The sequence below is a fragment of the Microplitis mediator genome, chromosome 11, assembly GCF_029852145.1.
Source record: "Microplitis mediator isolate UGA2020A chromosome 11, iyMicMedi2.1, whole genome shotgun sequence".
In the NCBI taxonomy this organism is placed as follows: Eukaryota; Metazoa; Arthropoda; class Insecta; order Hymenoptera; family Braconidae; genus Microplitis; species Microplitis mediator.
The window spans coordinates 11475508-11502069 of NC_079979.1; the positions used below are offsets into that span (position 1 = coordinate 11475508).

General features: G+C 31.3%; 1 protein-coding gene across 14 annotated transcripts in view; it reads right to left on the reverse strand.

Annotated features, from left to right (window-relative positions):
• Positions 1 to 26562, reverse strand: part of LOC130677041 (syntaxin-binding protein 5) — a 408264-nt gene that overhangs the window by 186597 nt on the left and 195105 nt on the right. For 7 of the 14 annotated variants that reach the window (XM_057483594.1, XM_057483590.1, XM_057483589.1 and 4 more), the window contains exons 14-15: positions 25003 to 25192; positions 22002 to 22430 (exon numbers count right to left, since the gene is read on the reverse strand). In XM_057483594.1, the coding sequence (XP_057339577.1) occupies positions 22002 to 22430; positions 25003 to 25192 (619 nt within the window). The remainder of the gene's footprint in view (positions 1 to 22001; positions 22431 to 25002; positions 25193 to 26562) is intronic. The other 7 variants (XM_057483595.1, XM_057483597.1, XM_057483596.1 and 4 more) reach the window with 2 other exon arrangements.

A 26562-nucleotide genomic window follows, 5' to 3' on the forward strand; every position in this document is an offset into this window, starting at 1 on the left:
ATTGATTCCGATTGATCAAGACGTAATTTTAAAAATTCTAAAGAAAGTTGAACTTTCAGCAAATGACACTAAGATTTTTTTTGGAAGAGAATTCAATTCTCTACAAGATTATAAGACCTAAAATTCAGAAAAAAAAATTCTTCATATAGTTATTTACAAAATACAAAGAAAAAATTTTTTTCTCTGTATTTTAAATGGGAAAAAGGACCCGCCACCAGTACGCCAACTAAATTTTTGAGATATTGAGCTGAAATTATATTAATATTTTCTTTTTTTATTATACACTGGTCACAGAAATTAAGGGATAGAAAAAAAATCCGAAATTTTTAGGTGATTTTCAACATGCTGTAGCTCGGTGAAAAATGGTCGCATAAAAAATCTAAAAAAAGTAAATTGTAGCCTCAAGTTTCTAGTTTTCAGATCTGGACCTCAAAATTTTTTATCATGTACGGTTCCGGAGTAATCATAAGAAAACCAACGAAAAAAAAATTTTCAAAATTTTTGCTGGTCTTTCAATACCTCTATGGGCGACAATAAATTTTTTTGAATAATCATACTGTCTGACTTTTCTCGGAAATTTTATGCCCTTTGATTTGGTGGCCTTAAAAAGTCTCTACGACGATTTGGCGCCGAGTTATCATTGATCAAAGCAAAAAAGTCCATTTTGGCTTTGATAATCAATAACTCCGGATGCATTGGTCGTACAGAGAATGGAAGCAGGGTTTTGAAAACTGGAAAACATTCTCTATAAGGCAAAATTAGTGGCATTTGATAGAAAAATTTTTTTTAAAGCGATATTGTTTGGTAAAAAACAGGTCAAAACTCACAAATTTAAGGATATTCGGAAATCTTGCTATAACTTTGGATATAACGGATGAACAAAGAATATCTTCGACTTTTTTTCAAACTCAAAGTGTCCTGAAAAAACCCTGAAAATTTCAAATCGCTGCGATTTTTCTTTCTTAGTGCCCCGAAGCTTTAAATTTATCGATTTTGTCAAAAATCACCGTAATTGGTAGTTTCTCGGTTTTTGTTAATTTTTTCGATTTGAAAATGGTTTTGTTACCGATAATCTTCATTTCCTCGATCGAAAAGATCGATTATCGAAAAAAATTTTGAAAAAAATTTTTTTTTTTTCAAAAATTTTTTTTTTTTTAAAATTTTTTTTTTTGTTGTATCTGCAATGATTTATCATTGTCAAAAAAAATTCCTATAATTTTTTTTACCGCCGGCATTAGAGTTACCCAAAGGGTATGTTTGTTAAGTTGACATTTAAAGCAGATGCAGTTACAGCGGTAAAAAAAATTATAGGAATTTTTTTTGACAATGATAAATCATTGCAGATACAACAAAAAAAAAAATTTTGAAAAAAAAAAATTTTTGAAAAAAAAAAAATTTTTTTCAAAATTTTTTTTTTTTCAATTTTTTTCGATAATCGATCTTTTCGATCGAGGAAATGAAGATTATCGGTAAAAAAACCATTTTCAAATCGAAAAAATTAACAAAAACCGAGAAACTACCAATTACGGTGATTTTTGACAAAATCGATAAATTTAAAGCTTCGGGGCACTAAGAAAGAAAAATCGCAGCGATTCGAAATTTTCAGGGTTTTTTCAGGACACTTTGAGGTTGAAAAAAAGTCGAAGATATCCTTTGTTTATCCGTTATATCCAAAGTTATAGCAAGATTTCCGAATATCCTTAAATTTGTGAGTTTTGACCTGTTTTTTACCAAACAATATCGCTTTAAAAAAAATTTTTCTATCAAATGCCACTAATTTTGCCTTATAGAGAATGTTTTCCAGTTTTCAAAACCCTGCTTCCATTCTCTGTACGACCAATGCATCCGGAGTTATTGATTATCAAAGCCAAAATGGACTTTTTTGCTTTGATCAATGAAAACTCGGCGCCAAATCGTCGTAGAGACTTTTTAAGGCCTCCAAATTAAAGGGCATAAAATTCCCGAGAAAAGTCAGACAGTCGGATTATTCAAAAAAATTTATTGTCGCCCATAGAGGTATTGATTGACCAGCAAAAATTTTGAAAATTTTTTTTTCGTTGGTTTTCTTATGATTATTCCGGAACCGTACATGATAAAAAATTTTGAGGTTCAGATCTGAAAACTAGAAACTTGAGGCTACAATTTGCTTTTTTCAAATTTTTTATGCGACCATTTTTCACCGAGTTACAGCATGTTGAAAATCACCTAAAAATTTCGGATTTTTTTTCTATCCCTTAATTTCTGTGACCAGTGTAGTATCTTCTAACGTATGTTTAATCTAAAGAACATATTTTTTTTTCCTGACACAGTCTAATATATGGGGCATTCCATGCCAAATCACCGAGGTTTTGACCCGACCCCATTCGATTTCGCTAAAACTTTTTTATCATTTTTTATCCTACCAAAGACATTTTTCTGAATTTTTTCAGATTTTTTTACCCAATTCAAAAAAAGTTACGAATTTTTGAAAAAAACCGCTCTTTTTTTTTATTGCTATAACTTTCTCAAAAATTAATCTTTTGGCACTTTTTTTTTTCACAATTTGTGTTTTTAAATGTAGTTTTTAGAAATAAATACAAAAAATTTTTCGGAAGTCACGATACATGAAATATTTCAGTTTTTTCAATAAAACCGTTATTTTTTCGAAATCCGAAACCTTTGATTCTCAATTTTTTTGTCAATATAGATAGCCTTATAGACAATTTTAGATCAAATTGAACGGAAGATAGTATAGTACTGGATATATGAACCGGTAGAGCACTCGGCGCGATACCCCTTAGCGGAAACGGTGATTGGTCCAAGCTTGGTAAACGACTGGCGCAACTCTACATAACTTTGGGACAAGAGTTAAATCGAAGCTTGGCCCAAGCCAGTCCTAGTCTCGAAATGATAACCTCCTCCCAAGCTTGGCTGCCAGACTTGTGCCACGACTGTTGCTAAATAAGCACCTATGCTTATTAAAAATAAATTGAAAAAAAAAAAAAATAATATTAGTAGACATGTGCCGGATGGTAACATATGGAAATAAATTTTTATACAGAGAAATCAGGTGGATCGATGAAACTAATTTTTTTTTTGCATTTGCTGGGTCTCGAACCTGGTCCTTCATGACTGCTAGGCAAGCGTCTTATCCACTAGGCTGTTACGCTGTTCACAGAAGTCAGGAGTTTTTAGGTACCATTTGTTATTTAGACTGGTAAAGTAAGGCTTGTCACTTGTATGATGGCTGAACCTTGTCCCAAGACTGGCAAGCCAAGGCTTGTCACTTGAGCATTGGCTGAACCTTGTCCCAAGACTGGCAAACCGAGGCTTGTCACTTGAGTATTGGCTGAACATTGGCCCAAGACTGGCAAACCAAGGCTTGTCACTTGAACGTTGGTCGGATCTCGGACCAACCTTGGGAGGCCGAGCCTCGGTAGCCCAGTAATGTGCCAAGACTGGCCCCGTTGTCAATATTTTTTTTCCTACAAGGGACAGCGCTTATCCTGTCGGTACCGACATGGTCTAGTTTTGATTCTCAGTTCGGATAATCGATATTTTTCTAAGTTTATCTATAAATTGTCTTATTGAGAAGGTTAATTGTAGGTTTAGGTTTCACTGTATTTAAAAATGGGGAATTTTCTTCCGAAAAAATCAATCCTTGCCCCCAATACACTTTACGGTTGTTTTTGTCCAATTTTATTCAAATTCTGAGATTTTGAAAACAATCCAAAAAAACTTCAGCGCAAAGTCATGAAAAATAAGCCAAATTTAGAAATTTTTTTATTTTAATCGAAAAAAAAAAAAAAAATATAAAGGAAAGTCGGCACAAAATAGGAATAGCGGGGTTAAATACTGTCTTGGTTGAAGTTTTTTTTGAGACAAAAAACTTGAGAACCAAAGGTTTCGGATTTCGAAAAAATAACGGTTTCATTGAAAAAACTGAAATATTTCATATATCGTGACTTCCGAAAAATTTTTTGTATTTATTTCTGAAAACTACATTTAAAAACACAAATTGTGAAAAAAAAAAAGTGCCAAAAGATTAATTTTTGAGAAAGTTATAGCAATTTGGGTAAAAAAATCTGAAAAAATTCAGAAAAATGTTTTTGGTAGGATAAAAAATTATAAAAAAGTTTCAGCGAAATCGAAGGGGGTCGGGTCAAAACCTCGGTGATTTGGCATGGAATGCCTCATATATATTTTAGGAGAATGTATTTTAGGGTGTATGAAGAGAGGAAATATTGTATTGCACACCTCAAACGCGAAGCACTGATGTGCTTTATGAAGGTCTTTTCTGACTATTTTACCTTCACAAAAATATTTCTGCACTCTTTTAAATGCACCAAAATAAGTCTAATTGTATACTAGTACATAAATAACTTACTACGGAATAATTTGTAGCTAATATTAAGTCGGTTCGTTATTTTATTAGTTGAAAATAAATTACTCTAACTCAAGAAACTTCGTAATCACGATAACTCTCGATAGACACAATTAATCGACCTATTTTTTTTTTTTATTATCTTTGTATTTTTTATCACAAGAACCCTTGTGACAATCACTATCTAAATCCTTTTAGTTCAATTGTAATTAATTAAAAACGTAAAACTAATTATTCACGAAAAATTTAGCTGCCATTTTTTATTTTTACTGTTGGTATTATTTCTGTCATTTTTTCTCTCCATCAACGACTGGCAGCAGCACTAGCGGAACAGTATAGGTTTGGAAAAAAATAGGGACATCCAAGACAAAAAGGCGGGATATTTAAAAAAAATGTTGACAAAAAAGTATTACATTGAAAATAAGAAAAAAAAAAACAAATTGATAATTAATCAGTTGAACTAAAATTCATAATAAAAAAAAAATTAATATTAAAAAATAACCCGGGAAAAACGAATCATATATGACTATATCTGGCCATATATGACCATATGTAGCCGTACATGACTATGTATGGTCACATATGGTTATATATAGTCATATATGGCCATGTATAGTGCTATATTTGCAAAAAAACATTAATGAAATAATGAAAAAAAAAAAAAACGAATCATGACAATCAGATGTCTCATGTATTCTAATAGTCTTTGAAGTAGGTGATTATTTTTTTTTGTCGATGAAAAATCACGGCGTTGGCTGGGCTCGATCCTGGGTCTTTTTGATTCAAAGTCTGGCGCGCTAACCACTGTGCTGAGTGATGAGCATGAAATACAGATTTTTTTGTATTTATTTAGATGCAAGTAAATGTCCATTCATGATCATACATGATCATATATGCTTCGTTTTTCCCGGGATTTTTCAAAATTACTTTGAATTTCATTAAACTTTTAAACCACATACATTTATAAATTCTTGTTCGTAAGAAAAAATAGATTCCCGAAAAAAAAATTTAGATCTAGCTAAATCTAATCAGAATGCAAAGATCGGAATTTTCCATGATTTAGATCTGCATTAATGAAAGTAGATGTTTCCAAATTAATTCAGACTTTTGAGGATCTCTTTGATCTATAATTTTTTATAAGAATTTATTTCAAAGAGCTTTGAAATTTCCATAAAAATCAGAATTTTGAGTTTTTTGAGTTTAGGGATTTTCCGTTTTTGTCTTGATCTTCGTAGACAAAAAATGGAAAACTCAGATTTTCGTAGATCTTACTTATGTGTAGGAATTAGATCACCGTAGATAAAAATAATTTTTTCTTGAGTTTTTGTGTAAATTACATACATAGTTATGTACAAATCAACCCATAAAACAATCTTTTTCAATTCTGGAGCAAGTCTGCCCCAAGATCGATAGATGCTAGTGTGTTTTTCTACGTATGAGTCTTGCTGCAGATACTTGTGACCAGATTTGAGTTGCAAGCCTAGTGCAAGCCTTGCACAAGAAAGTCATGCCAGATTATAACTCAATTCTGGAGGAAGACTATATAGTTGAAAATAGTTGCACATGGCTCTTCAAGATCTGCTTAAGGCTGGAAATTGAGCTTGAGTCTTGAGCAGATCTTGAGCAAGCCATACGTAGGTACCTACTGTAAGTTACTGGCGCATGAAATGCGTCAGACACGGTTTCATTGCACGTGTTCAAGATATCTTTAATATTCTTGCGTACAATACCATGAGCAAGACATAGACAAATCTTTACATAGGTTTCTTGATACACGATCTTGCGAATGATACATACTGTAACGGGGTAATTTGGAAAAACTTAAACTACGCGGTCAAGGAGTGGGAGACTAGTGTCACTTGTGGGAGCTTATCTCTGGATAATAACGAAGGCAGAACTAAAGTTTGGGTCCTATGGTCGGTTGGAGAGTTGTTTTAGGCGCAAGCGCAGAAGTCTGAGGCGAGAGTATATGAGTCCCGGCTAAAGGTTTCTCGCTCTCTTTCGTCGTCGCACAGACATCAGTCAAAGTCAGACTATTTTGGTGAGAAGTATCCATAATTTTGTTGGTTGGCCGTAACATTGGTTTTACGTGAGCTGAGTGGAGAAATATTTGAAGTTATAAATTTGGACGACGGAAGCTGCTGGAGCGATTGCCCACAACTGCACCTGGACCACGATTCGGGAGGGTGTGAATTGGTCAAAAGGAATCATCAGGCTGGAGGTTTCCTGGATATGGAGGACTACGCCAGAAACTCACGAGACGTAGGTGTCATTGGTTAATAATTTATTATATTCGACGTGAAAGTCATCACACTTTTTGTTACGAGTGGTACTCTACAAATCCTGTGAGCTCAAGTCACAACGGGAGTGAAAATAAATTGGACAAGTTAAAGTGTTATCATTGCTTAGAAATAAATTACTCAGTTAAAGTTTACACATATAAAATTGTTAATATTGAGAAAACGTGGCTGTCCCACGTCAGCGTCTGCCATCTTGGGCGACGTCTGCATAGATTCTATTCAAGTTTAAATCAAATAATTTAATAATAAATTAATTTTGTAATTATATAGAGTCAGTGAAAATTTATCATTAATGTAAAGTCGTCTCGTTGCTTGTCGGGTAAATAAATAATAAATTGTTAATTTTCTTCGTAACCGAATTAACTGTAGCCAGACACTTTTCCCCAAACCTCGCTCTCAATCATCATAACGTTCCTCGTGACCAGGAAGCGGGTGAACCCAACCTGAATCCTGAGCTAGTCAATAATTATACTTGGTACCAGGAGGCCAAGTAGACCCAGATCAAAATCTAAAATCTCTTGGTGGCGCCTGTAAATAAATTTTGCAGTCGCCATCTGTAACTCGAGGCTTGGACGTGTAGGTCACACTTACACGGAAAAGTCCCGGTTATAATACGTAGAAAAAGACACTAGCAACTAGGAGTCTTGCTCAAGATACTTACTCCAGAATCATGCTCAAACACGTGTTGCGAGGGATTGATGATCATAAGTTAAAATATATGACTTGAGGTTAAAAACTTCACAACTCCATATAAGATCATATATGACTACATATGAGCTATATATGAAAATATATGACCATATATGATCAAATTGACCATATATGATCTATACATTTGGGTGTCCGTTATTTACCAAATTAGATTTTTTTACTTGGCCATGATATATATCATTTATTTGTGATCCAAAAATAATAAAAAGTTTATTCTAATGCCGTCTAACCCTTCCTAAGTAATGATACATTCCCATTTTAGTACAGTGAGAAAAATTAGATTACTTGCTTACAAATAAATGCACAGCAATGACTAATACATATTTTTGTAGGAAATTTCTCGCTCTTCAAAAAGGTGTCTTATGTTTTTTTTTTGTGAATCCAACTGTTTAAGAGATATTGAAGGTCAAAGTTTGATTCATTTAAAAAAATTGGCGTTTTTGTTTGAAATTTTATAACTCTCTAACACCCAGACATAAAATTGAGCGCTATATACTTTCTTGTAGGAAATTTATCGCTCTTCGAAAAAGGTTTCTCACACTTTTCTTGTAAGTCCAACCATTTAAGTGATATCAAAGCTCAAAGTTTATAGATTTAAAAAATAATGTTTTTCGATTAAAATTCTACAACTCTTCAGCAAACAGATATATACTTAGAATTTTGACAATTGTTTGTCGGAAATTCACCGCTCTACAAAAAAGGTCTCCTAGATTTTCTTGATAAACTTATTTTTGACAAAATAACCGCAGACAAAATAACCACACGACAAAATAACCGCACGACAAAATATCCGCGGACAAAATAACCGCGGGCGAAACATCCTCACGACATAATATCTGCACGATAAAATTTACCGGAAAAATCAAATCAGTTGACGAAGCAACCGTGGCAAAATAACTGTACGGTCCAATATCAGTTACCAAAAAAACGTCAAACCGATATATTTAAATAACTAATTAATAACACCGGCACACAAAAAAAAATAAGTTCTCTGTACTTTTGACGGGACTGATTTATTCCCATGTATTTTGACCCGCTGAATCCGAATCCGAGGTCCGTTTAACCCGTACACCCTCAGATTTTTAGAAAACTTTAAAAAACCTCAAAAATACACAAAAATCGACCGTTTTTTAAATTTATAAATTTTTTTAACCTTAACTAAGTATGATTTTTATGTATTTCGGTCCTCCACATACTAACCTGAAGTTTATTTAAAACATTAGCCATTTAAAGTTTGAGTAAATTCCAAAAAACCCCAAAAAATTGCAAAAAAGCAAAAAAATTCTTAGTGTTGTGATGAAAAAAATTTTTTGAAGCATATTAAAATTTTTTTATGTTTTAGGCCAAAATATTTTTTATATATATATCACAGATCGAACAATATGATTTCTTTTTTTTTATTTCGATTTAAAAAATGATTTTTGTTATACCAAATTTTATTTTTTTCGATTTTTTGGGAATTTTTGCCATTTATTTAAAATTTTAGAGATGTCTGAGCCATGGATGTTCGAGAATTATATGTGACAGATAAACATACATGAAAATAATTATTTATTTAGCCCTATAAAATTTTTTTCATCACAATACTAAGAATTTTTTTGCTTTTTTGCAATTATTTGGGGTTTTTTGGAATTCACTCAGACTTTAAATGGCTAATGTTTTAAATAAACTTCAGGTTAGTATGTGGAGGACCAAAATACATAAAAATCATGCTTAGTTAGGGTTAAAAAAAATTTATAAATTTAAAAAACGGTCGATTTTTGTGTATTTTTGAGGTTTTTTAAAGTTTTCTAAAAATTTGAGGGTGTACGGGTTAAACGGACCTCGGATTCGGATTCAGCGGGTCAAAATACATGGGAATAAATCAGTCCCGTCAAAAGTACAGAGAACTTATTTTTTTTTGTGTGCCGGTGTAATGATTAATTAGGAATTATCAAGCATGTTGTGACAAGATTTATTATTGAAGTATACAACAATGATTTTAATATATAACAATATCATTAATGATCTGCAAATATAATGATCTAATGACATAAATATTTTAACCCATCAATACATTTAAATTATCGAGTACACATTTGTCATGATTAAATTACATTTCAATAGTTATTTATGACTATTGTTTGTGTGCGATTACAAAAATGTACTGACACACAGAACAGGTATGAAAAATAGTGCCCTTTTTTCACGAACTCTGTATGTGTGCAATTACAAAAATATACCCACACACAGGAAAGGTATGAAAAATACCCTCGCAGACCTGATTTACCGCAAAGTTACGGAGTTTCTCCGTAAATTTACCGTAGAATACGGTGAATCTACCGTAAAAATTCGGGTGGATTTACCGTAATTTACAGTAATTCACGGTAAATGGGTAAATTACGGTGGGTTTACTGTAAAATACGGTAAAGTACGTTACAGCCACCATAAAATACGATAAATTTACAAAGATACGATTGCAAAATCGATCGTAAAATATTAACAATGAATCACAGAACAACGCTGAATCTTTTGTAAAATACGGTAAACCCACCGTAATATACGGTAAATCAATATTTTACAGTGGATTACCGTAATTTACGGTGGGTTTACCGTTATTTGCGGTAAGCCCACCGTAAACTGGGTCCGTTAGGGTGGCACCCTTTTCTCACGAACTCTGTGTGTGTGTGATTATAAAAATATACCCATACACAAAGAAGTGTGACAAATAGCACTAGAACCATGAAAAAACCGCAAATGTAAATTTATTTAAATTTAATTGATTATTTTTTGCATACAGAAGACATTTTATAGTCAAAAATGGATAGAGCCTGACTTGAAGACCATTAACTTATAAATTTTTCTTCAGGATATTTTGTCGTGTGGTTATTTTGTCCGGGATATTTTGTCGTGGTTATTTCGTCCACGGATATGTAGTCGTAGCACCATATCCCAATGCTAAAGAGTTATGAAATTTTTAACGGAAAACATTATTTTAAAAATATATCAAACTTTGAGGTTCAATATCACCTACATAATCGGATTTGCGAAAAAAGTGTAAGAAAGCTTTTATGAAGGAGCAACAAATTTTCTATGAAAAAATTTACAGCGCTTAATTGTATAAATTTCAAACTAAAACGCCAATTTTTTTAAATGAATCAAACTTTGGGCCACAATATCTCTTAAATTGTTGGATTCACAAAAAAAACATAAAAGAACTTTCTCAATAAAGGGTAAATTTCCTACTGAAACATGATTATTTATAACTGTACAATTATTTTTAAGCGAGTAATAAAATTTTTCTCATTGTACTAAAGTGAGAAAGTATCATTACTTAGGCAGGGTTAAACGGCATTGAAATAAACTTTTTTTATTTTTTAACTTCCCGCTAAGAAAATCGATGATTTTCAAAAAATTCGGGAAGTTCTTGTTTTCACCCCGATTTTTGAAAATCGAGTTTTCATCAGATGTCGACGTTTTGAGGTAATAGGAAGCTATTCCGCCCATTTTCAGAACGATATCCGAGTGTCTGTTTGTATGTATGTGCGTGTGTGTGTGTGTGTGTGTGTGTGTGTGTGTGTGTGTGTGTGTGTGTGTGTGTGTGTGTGTGTGTGTGTGTGTGTGTGTGTGTGTGTGTGTAAACCTTTTATACCTTTTAAACTAATTAACCGATTTGGATGATTAAGGTGGCAATCGAAAGAGCTTGTTAGCCGTCAACTTTCCTGAAAATTTCAGACCATTTGATTAAGTAGACTCGGAAATATTTGCAAATTACAGAAAAAAAAATTTTTTTTTTTTTGTTTTTTATAGATTTCTCAGAAATGAGTTAAACGATCGACTTCAAAATCTGATCAGCTCTAGAACACAAGAAAACACGTCAATTGCCGCCACAACCACCGAAATCAGTGAATTCGTTCGTGAGATATCGTGGGAGAAAGAAATGGTAAAAATCGGTTTTTTTCGAAAACAATGGAATACAAACGTATTTTCGAGCTCGAAGAGCTGGAAAATGTATTTTCATCAATGTTTTAGAGCTCCATGAGCTCGAGAACAGCGGGAAGTTTTAGGGCTGGTCCGCAGGGTCAACTGACCTATACAGGATGCCCCAGAGTTGAACGACGGGGCCATGCCTGGGACATTATTGGGAAGCCCATCTTGGCAAACATATACTGTCCCATGCCCGGGCCATAACTGGGTAATTAGTCTTGGCCATTCCAATGATTACCCAGGCTTGGGCCAAGACTTAATAATCTAGCTTTGGCCAAGCCTAGAGTCACCCTAACTTGGGCCAAGTTTGCGTAACCTAACCTCGGCCGTTGGATGGTAACCCTAACATGGGCCAAGACTGGATAACCTAGCCTTGGCCAAGCCTAGAGTCACCCAAACTTGGGCCAAGTTTGCGTAACCTAACCATGGCCGTTGAATGGTAACCCTAACATGGACCAAGACTGAATGACCTAACCTTGGCCGTTGAGTGGTAAACCTAACACGGGCTTAGACTGAATAACCCATTTTTTATGAAAAGTCATTTTATAATATTTTCTTACATCCAGGTAATTTGTGTTGATTAGGTTTGCCAGGAAAAAAAAAATTTATATAATTAAATAAAAAATAAAATTATATGTAAATTATTATGCATATCAGCCGAGAAAAAAAAACCCACGTTCGTTCAGTACTCGAATCACGAACCTCGTGAGGGCCAGCCTACTGCACCCCATGCAGGAGCTGCCAGAGTTGAACGAAGGGCCCTCCTTGACTCAGCACTGGGTAACCTAGCCTTGGCCGAACCAATGATTACCCGAATTTAAGCCATGACTAGATTCCCCTACCTTGATCATTCAATGGCAAGCCAGATTTGGGCCAAGGTAAGATTATCCAAGTTCGGCTATACCTGTAGTTCCCCATCCTCGGGCCAGAATTGGTTAACCCACGTTTTTTATTAATTATTCAATTAACTCATTATTATGGTTTTTCCCGATGAAAAAAGATTTTATACAATTGTATAGAATCATATATCAATTATATATGGACTATATATAATTATATATATAGACTATATATAATTGGATAGAAAAAATGGCCCGATCCAATTGTATACAATTTGGATAGAAATTGTATACAATTCTATACAAATTGCATACAATTCTATATAATTATATACAATTCTACATATTGCAATTATATAGAATTGTATACAATTCTATATAAATTGTATACAATTTTATATAATTATATACAATTGTACATATTGCAATTATATAGAATTGTATATAATTTGTATAAAATTGTATATAATTATATAGACTTGTATACAATTTGTATAGAATTGTATACAATTTCTATATAGTTGTATACAATTGGATCGGGCCATTTTTTGTATATAATTTTATACAATTGTATAAAATCTTTTTTCATCGGGTTGATATTAATAATTATTTATTTTTGAATTAAAATAAGTTTTAATTAATAAATATTATAATATTGCGATTAAAATTATTTACAACTAATGATTGAAATATTTTTTAGTTTGTTGTTATTTGCAATCAACAACCGTAATTTTATAATTTTAGTTATAAAAATTAATTTAAGTAAGAAATAACTCATGAATTTTTATAATAAATGTTATTTTCAATATTGGTGGTAGAGCAAAACAATTTAACTGGGTTCTTGATAAATAATGAATAAAATTTAATAAATTTTATTTTCTAAAATTATGTAATGATAATAAAAATAATACGAAATTATGATTTTTTTTCTTAATCGAAAGTATTTATTTAATTGCTCGTTATATTTCATAAAACCAAGTTGTTGTAGTAAAATGAATAAGTACAACATATAAAAGTTTCAGTTCAACATTAGTAGGTTCATCTAGTAGCTACCTTTCAAACCTAGCGATCAGAAGGACGGCAGTTCGCGCCCAGAGCCCAGCAGAATTTTCACCGAGTTTTTTCACGTCATTTACCTCACTTAAATAGTTTAAACGTTAATGATCACAAACTCTATTAGGATAATAATAATAAAATTTTTTTTAAATTAAATTTATTTGTTTTGTCGATGCATGGGCCAAGTCTGGCAAGCAAGCATGGGCCAGCCTTGGCAATGATGCTTGGGCTAATGGTAACAACCAAGCCTGGCACCCTGTTATCATCCCAGACTTTTACCAAAGCTGGGCCAAAGCGGGTTTACAAGCATGGGCCAGAGATCGACAGCATTGCGCCAAGCGTGGCCCATATCTGGCCCCGTCGTATTTTCCTGTATGGGGATAGACAGATTTTTTTTATTCTTTTTGGATCACAAATAAATTACTCATATCATGATCATGACCAAGTAAAACAAACCAATTTAGGAAATAACGGACACCCTTATCCCTGGTTGAAAAAGAGAATTAAAGAGGATTAAAACAAACACACATATAAAATACTACACGGAAAAAAGAAAACAGGAATAATTGCTGTTCAAACGAGCATTTATTACATTTTCAAATAGTAACGCAGCGCTTCACAAACGAAACTGTAAAAGTTACAGTTTGGCACCGCGCAGCAAGTTTTACATTTTTAGTATGAAATATTACAGTTTGAAAATGTATTAAGTTTACTTTCTCACACTGTAGTATTTGATGAAAATTATCAAAGTATCATTCGATATGCTTTAAAACTTACAGTTTTTCTCATTAAGTTTTACGTTAAAATTTTTAAAACTTGTTTCTCAAAATAACAATATTGTCACCATAAACTGCAAATTTTACATTTACAGAAATGTTAATTTTTTTTTTTTTTTATCTGAAACGTAATTTATTATTTTTTTATTTCGAGAAAATTATTCAAGCAAACATTAATATTATATAGGGGAGACCGGGGTACAAATGCACCCTTAAGCCGGTTTTTTCTTGTCGTGGCTTTTGACCATCAGATTCGTTTATATTCCGTCTATTTCGGAAGAATCAGTCGAAATTTTGTAAAAAATCGAAAAAAAAATGTTTTTTTCTGGGGCACGAAGGCCCCCTCCCCAAAAAATTATAAAAAAAAATATTTTTTTATTTCCCGTCAAGTTATGACCACTACAATGTTTTTATTATATTTTAGGTGAATATGTGATATATGAGGTGAAATGGACCACTCGAAAAAAAGAATTGTAATGAAAAAATGATTTTTTTTTTTGTTTTTCGTCAAGTTATGACCGTTATAATGTTTTTATTATATTTTAGGTCAATATGTGATATGTAGGGCAAAATGGACCACTCAAAAAAAAAAAAATTGTAACGAAAAAATTAACTTGACGGAAAATAAAAAAAAAATAATTTTTTCGTTACCATTTTTTTTCTTTTTCGAGTGGTTCATTTTTTCCCCACATATCACATGTTGACCTAAAGTATAACAAAACCATTATAGAGGTCATAATTTGATGGAAAATGAAAAAAAAATAATTTTTTTGTATTATTTTTTTTTATCGAGTGGTCGATTTTACCCCACATATCACATCTTGGCCTAAAATATAATAAAAACATTGTAGGGGTCATAACTTGACGGAAATAAAAAAAAATGTTTTTACGTAATTTTTGAGGGGGGCCTTCGTACTCCAGGGGGCCAAAGCACCCCGGTCTCCCCTATTAAAGTCATAATGTATTATAGGAAATACTATAATACAATCCAAAAAAGTTCTTACCGCTCTGTTAAATGACAGAGGAGTACTTGAACAAAATCTTACTGAAATTTGGAATTTAACAATTCTAGAATATCTTTCTTACCAGGGACACTACAAATGGTAGGCGCGATCTTTTGGCGAGCACCGAACTACTCCCGCTGCTACTGCCTAGCACCGGTGACTTTTCCCTTCTCCATATCGATTTTTTCTCTCAAGAAATATTTTCTCTTGGCTTAAGCAACTTTTGTTATTTTAGTCGGAGAATATAAAAATACTTGCGTGAAAAGAATAGTACTTTTTCCGAGGAATTTTATTTTCTTTAACCAAAAAAATGCAATATTACTGCAAAAAAATAATGTATCTTGCTCCAAAAAAAATATCTTTTACTTTAAGATATATAAACTCTTGAAAGAAGTGAAAATTTTTTCGATTTAAGCGTAAAAATATGTTGACGTGAGAAAAAAAATTTTAATTCAAAATAAAAATTTGAAAATAATTGTTTACTTGGTGCAAGTAAATTTTTAATTTCCGAATCGATCAAAAACATGTTCTTGAATCAAGAACATTTTTTTTGGTTCAAGTTAACTGTTTTTTCTGTGTATAATCTCTAATATTGAGGCATGGGTCTTGGCTTAGTGCAACGTGCACTCACATATACTATTTCCAAAATATTTACTGACAATTGAATAGGATTAGTATTTTCGGACATTCAGCTAATTGCCATGACACGGTCTAAAATTTCAATATCTAAAATGTAAATCATACAAATTTAAATGCACGTGATTTCATAGAATTGAAACACAAATTTGCAATTTTCAACCTTTAATAAATGGTTGTCAAACTGCAAAAGTTAAAATAGTAAATTTTTAATTTTATGAAACTTATCAACAATATTTTACAATTTAGTTTTACTATTTTTACATTTTAAATAGTAAAAGTTCGTGATTGCTAAGGCATTGATGATACTTGATATAGAAATTTTAAAAATTACAGTGTAAGATATAATAGTTCCATTTGCTACATCAAGGTTTATACCCTAGTAGCAATGGAATTGGGCAAGATTCTTTGGCAAGATACTTGGAGAAGCACTTTGTAAAGAATTGTACAATTCTCGACCAAGACACTTGATCAAGAATCTTTATCCAGACTGGCTGCAGACTTGGGCCAGTCTGTGACCAGAATTTGACCAGATTCTTGACCCAGAGTTTTGACATAGACTTGCGCGAGAAACGCAAAAGACGACGAGCGCGCACCTGTTTCCCTCCTTTCCACTTGAATGTAAAAAGTATAGTATTGCAGTGGTTCTCATTTATAGTTGAGTCAACAAGTTTAAAAATGTTATTTTTTTAAATTACGCATTGAGTTTGTAGTAATGCCTAGAAAAATTGATTTTCAGAATTTTCTAGCACTTAAAAAATTTCGGAAGTTTTTGAATAGATTAAGATGAATAATTAAAATTATAAAAAATGAGAATAGAATTCCGAAAGTTGTGACAAATAGAAAATTGCTTCTTCTTTAATAATCGTTTTTTAATTTTACGCTTCCTCTATTAATTTTTGAGTTATTGCTAATAATCAGAGTCTCTCGTTTTTTCTATTTGATTTTGACTTATAAAAATTGCTATTTTTATTTGTAAAAAAAAGTGTCTTGTCAAATTTAATGACGAATTCAATAAGCTGTCGCTCGCATTTTAAAAAAAACTAGATTCATTTTCTATAGAGAACTCATTTCTCGACTACAGTATTATAAATGAAACTAATGTAGAATGAGAATCTCTATATAGGATAGTCCCAAAGTTTAGCAATAGACAGCTCCAGATTTCTGGTCAAGTTCTTGACAAATTCTGACTACAGTCTGGCTCAAGTCTTGACCAATAATCTTGGTCAAGAATCTGGACCAATTCTTGTACAATTCTTGATCGAAAATCTTTTTAAAGTATCTTGATCCAGGCTGGTACAAGGCTTTGACAAAATTGCTACTAGGGTAATTGAATGCCCACGCTATAAATCTTCTCGAACCACTCAACAAAGTTTCTTATTTGATACTTTAATTTTTACACAACGGCTAAACTGTAATTTTTACAGTTTTAAATAGAAATAAATGATTTTTAAAGAAAAGAACTTTCTGTGAGCAAAAGGTAATAATTATTTTACATTTTGTTGTGTTCGATTTACATTTTCAAACTGTAAATATGACTGCTTAATTTGTAACTAATTTTTTACAGGATAAAATTTAAAAATTACAGTATACATTTTAACTTTTGTAATTTTTAATATGACGGGCGTGTTTTTACATTTTATTCTGTAACTATTCTAGTTTTCTTTTTTCAGTGTACTTAATACTCTCCAATACTCTCAATTCTCCGGAGAATTCAGACCGAACCTAAAATGAATCTTTTTTAATTTTCCTTCATTTAGCGAAAAAATTATTATCATTTTAGGATTAAAAAGAATGAAAAAGGATTAAATATTTTTAATACTAACTTATCCTTTTTAATTCTAAAATAATATTGCAATTTCTGTTCTCGCCAAGAATTCAAGAGAATAAAAGAGGATCTGAAAAAGTTTAATAGTTTTTAATTCTAAAATAATGTTGCAATTTCTGTTCTCGCGGAAAATTCGAGAGAATAAAAGAGGATTTGAAAGGTTTCATTCTAACTAATTCTTTTTAATTCTAAAATAATGTTCAATTTCTGTTCTCGCTGAGGATTCGAGAGAATAAATGAGGATTTGAAAAAGTTTAATTCTAACTAATTCTTTTTAATTCTAAAATAATGTTCAATTTCTGTTCTCGCGGAGGATTCGAGAAAATAAAAGAGTTAATTAAATTGAATTTTTAATTCTATTTAATTCAGATAAATTCTGTTAATTCGGTAACTAACTTGAAAATGAATTCTGTCTAATTCGGCGGGAAAACCAGAATTTGTCCAAATTAAAACGAATTTAAATAATTCTATTCGGTTTAATTCTGATTAATTCGAAAATAATTTTCCAATTTCTGGTTCTGAATCCGAATTAAACTAAATTGAAACGAATTTGAAATTTTTAAATCGGTTTCATTCTGTTTAATTCAAATTCAAATTTTCAATTCAGTTGAATTCTGTTTTGCAGAATTCGATAGGATATAACAGAATTGAAATTTTAATTCGGTCGAATTCAGTTGTTTAATCAGGTTATATTATTATGATCAATACATAATGCAACTAATAATTATTATTAGCAATTATGAATAATGTTATCCTATTTAAATAAAAAATTATAAAAAAAAAAATATATGACCACAGTGGGATTCGAACCCGAGTCGCTAGGTTTTTTTTTAAATATAATATTACTATTATTATTATATTTTACATTATTATTATCTCGGGCCTAGTTTGATCGTAACTGTGTCAGAATGGTACAAAACTCCTATGATTACGATAAAAACAGGCTTGCGCCTATAGAGCAACCAAGAGCAGCAGGTCTATTTTAATCGTAAAAATTTTCTGAAACTGACTTGCCAAAAAATACGATTACAACAAACTCTATTTAATTCTCTGCAGAGAATTACAAAGAATTCAATTAATTTTTAATACTCTTTAATTCTCTTTTTTAGCCAAGGATGGGCAGATATGACCTATGTATGGGCATATATGACCTATGTATGAGCATATATGACCTATGTATGGGCATATATGATCCATTAATAACTTTATCAAAAAAATTTTGATGTCTACACATACCCATACATGGTCAGAAATAAACCACATATGAGCATGTATGGTCCATTTACGGTTTTAAATAAAAAAAATTCATGTTTATATATGGCGATATGGATCATATAGCCATGCATAGCCCATAGATGGGCATATATAAAATCACTTGAAAACTATATATGGCCCTATATGGTTTTGTATGCCTTAACTAAGTCAAGTTTATATGGTCATATATAATATCTAAGATGAGTAAATAATAGATTATGTATCTTTATATATGAAAATATATGCCCACATATAATCGTATACAGCTATATATGGAATAACTCAATAAATATATGTGCTCATATATAGCCATGTATAGAATTACTGGAAAACTATATATGCCCACATACGACTATATAGGTTTGGTCAAGTCATATATGGGCACATATGGTCTCCGAGACGAGAAAAAATAAATAGTGTACTTTGAAATATAAGTATATATAGGTATACATGGCCATATATAGTCATCATAGCCATATATTAAATCATTTGGAAACTATATATGGCCGTATATGGTCATATATGGCCATACATGACCATATATGATTCGTTTCCCGGAGAAAGTGATGATTAAAAATAAAATGAGCGATTAAGGTGTGCACTTTTTGATCTTCCAACATTTTTTTCTCAGCTCCGAGCAGAAAGCGTCAACTTTCGTCCCGCTGTGCAAAATGAAGTTGCCGCTTTCCGCCTACGTCGAGGAGAAATAGTACACTTATCCAAAAAATTAAAGGAACAAGAAAATTTTATAAATTTTTTAGTGATTTTTGGAAGGCTGTATTTTCGTGAATAATGATCGTATCGAAAAAATAAAAAAAGCAAATTGAAGCTTGAAATCTCTAGTTTGAAGATCTTTCAGCAAAATATTTTTTTGAGCCACGGTTTTTGCGGAATCAGAAGATAAAGTTCGAGACAAAATTTTTCTAAATTTTTTGGTTTCGTTTTTTAGGTCTACGGGGCCGGGAAAAATTTTTTCAAAAAAACGAATTCATGGCTTGTTTAGGAAATTCATTCACCTACAATTTGCTTTTTTTTGTTTCTCTGTACGACAATTTGCTGCTGAGATATCAGCCTTCAAATGAAAAAGGATCCTTTTGTCTTTGATTATTGATATCTCAGCAAGAAATGGTCACACAGTAATTTAAAGGGCAGTTTAGTAAACTTGAATAAATCCCCTACAAGCTCCATTTTTGATTTTTTCAAAAAAAAATTTTTTTTCTTCCTTGATATCCATTTGAAAAACCTTTAAAAAATGGCCATTTTCTGGTTTTTTAGTCGACTAATCGCTACACTGCAAATATTGATAAAAAAATGATGTTGCCAGGTAATTTTACAGCTTAATGTACCCCCAAAAACCCTGGAAATTTTCAGATTGATCCATTGAACCGTTTGTCCGGACCGATTGCTCAAAGTTTTACAAAACAATTAAAGGAACAAGTTTTGTTCCTTAATGTGTGTAATCATTACCAAAATGAAAAAATTAATTTTTTTTTGGATTTTCATTCATTTTTGCGTTAGTTATTCAGCAAATGTAAGGTAAAGAAAAAAAAAAAAAAATTTCCAAAAAACGAGACCAAACAAGAATTTTTTTCAATTTTTTTTTTTATGTTTTATTCGGGGGGTTATTTTTTTTTTTTCGTTTTTCGGAAAAAAATTTTTTTTTTTTCTTTACCTTACATTTATTGAATAACTAACGCAAAAATGAATGAAAATCCAAAAAAAAATTAATTTTTTCATTTTGGTAATGATTACACACATTAAGGAACAAAACTTGTTCCTTTAATTGTTTTGTAAAACTTTGAGCAATCGGTCCGGACAAACGGTTCAATGGATCAATCTGAAAATTTCCAGGGTTTTTGGGGGTACATTAAGCTGTAAAATTACCTGGCAACATCATTTTTTTATCAATATTTGCAGTGTAGCGATTAGTCGACTAAAAAACCAGAAAATGGCCATTTTTTAAAGGTTTTTCAAATGGATATCAAGGAAGAAAAAAAATTTTTTTTTGAAAAAATCAAAAATGGAGCTTGTAGGGGATTTATTCAAGTTTATTAAACTGCCCTTTAAATTACTGTGTGACCATTTCTTGCTGAGATATCAATAATCAAAGACAAAAGGATCCTTTTTCATTTGAAGGCTGATATCTCAGCAGCAAATTGTCGTACAGAGAAACAAAAAAAAGCAAATTGTAGGTGAATGAATTTCCTAAACAAGCCATGAATTCGTTTTTTTGAAAAAATTTTTCCCGGCCCCGTAGACCTAAAAAACGAAACCAAAAAATTTAGAAAAATTTTGTCTCGAACTTTATCTTCTGATTCCGCAAAAACCGTGGCTCAAAAAAATATTTTGCTGAAAGATCTTCAAACTAGAGATTTCAAGCTTCAATTTGCTTTTTTTTATTTTTTCGATACGATCATTATTCACGAAAATACAGCCTTCCAAAAATCACTAAAAAATTTATAAAATTTTCTTGTTCCTTTAATTTTTTGGATAAGTGTATATTACACACCCAGGGAAGTAAAGTAAGAAGTGTCTCAGATCACACGTAATTGTTGGCCGAGGCGAAGCCAAGGTCAACAAACATGTGATCTGAGACATTTCTTATTTTACTTCCCTAGGTGTGTAATATACTATTGTTTGTTTTATTAGTTATTTAGTTATTTTACTGTATTTATTTGTATTGCTGTATAAGATTTTCTGTAAAAGGTGATAATGGAGTAAGAGTCCGGTTTGAAACCCACAAAGGATAAGTTAAAGACTAATAAAAAAAAATTATGTATATATATTTCCGGTCAAACTTACTCACAGTTAATCAAATAGAATTAACACCTTTGACACCTAATGAATTCATGTGTGAAGTTTAAAAAGTTCTACACAATTAGTTTTCTTCTGATTCGGAGTCAATAAAATTAAATATATATTTACATCTTATACCTTCACATTTATCATATACTGTGCAAAATAATGTTATAGAGATCAAAGCGAATAAAATTTTTTATGTTCAATTAAGTATTTTTTTTACATTTACTCAATTATACGTATATCCATTCATGTTTAAAATGAGATGTTGTTCAATATAGTACAATCTAATTACACTAAAAAAGATCTTATCAGTTTTTTCAGAGAAATTTTTAGAATTCTTCCTTTTTACAACAATAGTAATTAATATTAATATTAGTCAATAATATATTCTCGTTAATACTCAGTAATACAGATCCTACAAAAATTATTTCAACTAAGTCCATTAATTTTTTTTCGTTTTAAGTACCCCATTAATAGCCGTGGTCGATGAACTTGTTAAAGCTGTAGATGGGGTAAAAGTATTCTTGATTTTAATGTCAACCCTACTGAGCTGTCGTTTCAGACTAAATGACTTCCATGGTTTTTTATCACGTATCTCATCTTCATTAGCATCAACTCCAGTTTTTCTCGATGCGGTCGGTGTCGTTGTGACTGCCAACGTACCATCTTTTACATTACTATCAGTGTCACGCGTATCACTATGTAGACCATGACAATCGTCAATAAATTGTTGTTGTTGATGATGATGATGATGATGTTGTTGTTGTGGTGCTTGTTGTTGTTGTTGTGATGATAGCTGTTGAAAATGGTGCGAAGAGACAGAAGTACAAAAAGCAGACGATTTTTCTCCTACTGCTACTAATGATTCGTAGTCTGGTGTCGATTCTCGATGAATCTGTTTTGATTTTTCGTCATCTTATTTTTTTTTTTTTTAATCACGCTTTCTTTTCTTTGGAACAGTCAATCAGTTCTAAATTTTTGTTACTAATTTTTGTTTTCAACCTGTTTCGATTGACTTCTTATTAAAATAAAAGATAAAAAATAAAAACAAAAAAAAAAAAACGCTCCTACAAATTAATTAAATTCGAAAAATAAAAGAACTTCTACGCTAGTAAAATAACAAACGAAAATTAAGGTACACTGTAAAAAAAGATTCCTGACGTCAAACCAGATTCGTTTGGCTTAAGTACTCCGTGCGTTTGGATACAGCCGAGCGCGTCAAGCGATTGAGTCTACCGACCTCTACGTTTGACAGTATATTTTGCTCCAACTGAGAGTTTCTTGAGGGAAGGTACCGAGTCGTTTGAACTAACTCTATAGTATTTGATATAACTCAATAACTTTTTTCATTTAAAAAAAATAGAAATTAGTTCAAGTCATTAATGCTGGTGATACAATAATAATTTTTGTTTTATATAAAAAAATTAAAAATTTCACTCAAAGTAAATTGTAAGGTGCTTGAAGGTATGAATTTTCAGTTAAGTCAAAATTTTATCAAAGCAAATGAATTTTAATCTTGGAAATAATATTTCTTTAGGTCCGTTGAAACTGTCCTCGCAATTGATTCAATAAAAAATCGAATTATTTCAAACTGCTGTATTGCATTGATCCAAAAAAAACCGTAATCTGAATCAAGTGAATGTTGCCTTTAATTATTTCATCAATAATTAATTAAAAAAAAAAAGTAATTTTTTATCATCCATGCGATATAAGTGCTATCTTGATGCACGCTCTTTTATTCGCCAAGTAGCTTTTTGCTGATTCAACTGTTGTCGCGACATTTTTGTTGGTTATACGATTATCTGCGTGCGACAAGTAAATTTGAGTGCGACAAGTAAACTTGAATCAGCAAAAAGCTACTTAGCGAACAAAACAGCGAGCACTAAAATAGTACTCACATCGCATTAATAATAAAAAAAAGTATGTTCAATTCGTGCGGTGATGCCGATTACCCACGCGAGCAAATGAGCGCACTCATTTCGTTCGTGCGCTCAACTTTTCTCTCGTGGGCAATCGACATCTTACCGCACTAGTAGTACAATATACTATTTTCTTACGTATTTTTTTATTTTTGATTTTATTGTTATCATTATTATAATTTTTTTTTTTTATCAAGTATTGGGACAATTACGTTATATTATTATTATTGTTATTATTACATTATATATATTACACTTTACGAATAATTCTGACATACTCAGTTTTTAGTGAAAAATTAAATAATTTTAATATTGGTATCCGGAGGATTCGAACCCAGTACCCTACGTGCGAAAGTCAGACGCTTTACCGCTACGCTACGGAACCTGTAGGGAAGTCCTAGTTTAGTTGTGCTCCTAGTAGTTTGTTTTCATATTGAATGGATATATAAAGTTAATTGCTTATATATTTATCTAAACGAGATAAATATGTAACTCTTTTTATAAATAAATTTTTTTATTTAATCGATAATATAAAGACTTTCATTCAAATATAGTTCGATATTTTGTAACAAATACATTTATATTCTTGTCAAAAATTTTTTAGTTTTAATGTGAGTGCGTCAAATTATTCCTACAACCTCGTCGGATTCTCTCCCCAAGAAACTCGTCGGTTGACACGATACGTTCGATATTATAGGAAACTACTTTTGTTTCATTGAAACATGTGAAGTTGTCAAACTAAACGTTTCAAGAGTTTCAGTTAAATTTCTAAAAATTGAAAAGTTTGCTTCAACAAGTTTTTATTGTTAAATCAAGTACATCCAAACTTTAATTAAAATATATTTTACTATTCAATCAAATGTTAGTTTAATTACGGTCAAATTTGATTTTTTTCTTACGGTCAAATGTTAGTATGATTACGTTCAAGTTAACTTAAAAACTTTAACATAAACGCTTAAGCAATTTATCATAATCGAGTAGAGATTTTCATTCAATAAAAATGATTTTCTTGAGACAAACTAGTTTTCGTTGGTTCAAACGAATTTGGTTTCAATGAAGAGGAAATTTGTCGAACTCTTAGGGAGTTTGATGTCAGTACCTTATTTTTTACAGTGTAATTATCCAAAAATAAGTAGAGCCATACTTATGCATAATTACCAAAATAATGTTATAATAACTGTTAGAATAACGCAACTCCAAAGAAAAAATTGCAAAATAGAACTCGCTGCCGAACAATTATAATTATTGATTATATATATTTCATTTATTTAATCACTTCAATTTTCATCAACCTATAACATTAATTTATTCACTGACCTACTAAAAAAATTGATTGTTTTTTTAATTATTGGAAGGATAGGGTTTTTACAAAATAATTTCATTGTAATAAAAATACAGTTACGAAACTAGCAGGAAAAATAAAAACACCAACTTTTACTTAAAACGTTAAAAAAAAAAAGACGAAAACTTTGGAGTTTAAAATATTTTTAAAAGAAAGGTAAATTTTCAATAGAATTATTTTGAATGAAACGACGAAAATAAACTTACCTGATCAATACTCGGACTACGAGCTTTGTCCTCATTTTCTTTCTTAGCATCGTCTTGACGTTTTGGACTACGTAATGCACGTTGGTATGGATCACCTGTGTTACCGATGTCAGTAGTACTTAATACAAGTAACTTAACTTTTTGTATAATATCTACAATCGCAAGACCAGTTTCATTGCCATATGCTAGTCTGCAAAACACAAAAACAAATTAACTTTTAGTATTAAAACATCTTTCGGTAACTTTTGTGTAGAAACTCATAGTCTATTTCTGCTATGAGCAAATGAAAACATACACAATAAACGTTGCCCTTATTGAAATTAATTCTTAGACTTGGCGTCAGTCTTATAAGCGAATAAAGGAAGTTTCTACAGCTTTAACAAAGAAACATTTTTTTGAAGGTATATTTCTTTTAGCGTATCAAAAGTGAAATTTGAGTGAGCTATAAAAACTGCGCACAGCGTAACGAAAATTAAATGGCATGAAATTGGCCATCAAAAAAAAAAAAAAATTAAATGTGCACACTTGTTTTTCTGACTCAGTTTGCACTAACAGGACCAGGCTGTAAACGTTGCAGGCTATGTACCCAACGCACATGCACGTATCGTCCAGCTCTGTAATAAAGCAAGGTAAACAACATAAAACGGAGTAAAGTTTAAAACAGACGGAATTCATGTATTCATATATATATATATATATATATATATATATATATATATATATATATACATATATATATATATATTAGGGTGCTTCAAAAAAAAAATTTAATTTTTTTTTTTCGCTCTTACCCCCTGAAACGTTAGTGGTTGCGAGGAAAAAATCATCCCGAAAGATGGGCTCTCTAGCTCAACTCTAAGAGGTCGCTATTTTAATTTTAATTTCCTATCTGATTAACACGTAAAAATTTATTTTTTCATTCAAAGTGTAATTACTCGTACACTGCTTAATATTTTTTAAATTTATACATAGACCTTTAAAGCTGAGTCCTCAAGCTTTCCAAAACCCTATGACAAGTCATAATTACCATTATTCAAATGTCAATTGAAGCTATCTGAAAAGTATCGATTTTGTATTTCAAAATGAAATTGTTAATTTTCGATTTTTTTTTTGCTAGCTTCAATTGGGGATCATTATGACTTGTCACAGGGTTTTGGAGAGCTTGAGAAATCAACTTTGAAGATCTATGTATAAATTTGTACAATATCGAGCAGCTTTCGAGTAATTAGACTTTGAATAAAAAAATAAATTTTTACATGTTAATCAGATGGGAAATTAAAATTAAAATAACGACCTCTTACAGTTGAGCTAGAGAGCTCATCTTTTGGGATAATTTTTTTCTCGACAACCACTAACGTTTTAGGGGGTAAGAGCAAAAAAAATAAAGTTTTTTTTTGAAGCACTCTAATATATATATATATATATATATATAAGATGGACGGTGGAGTCGGTAAGTCCCATCCAGATGCCCATACACATAACCGGACATAGGTTCCATGTCTGTTTATGTGCCCGCATCTGCCCGCAGTTGCCCGCGATCGTCCGCAACTGCCCGCAGTT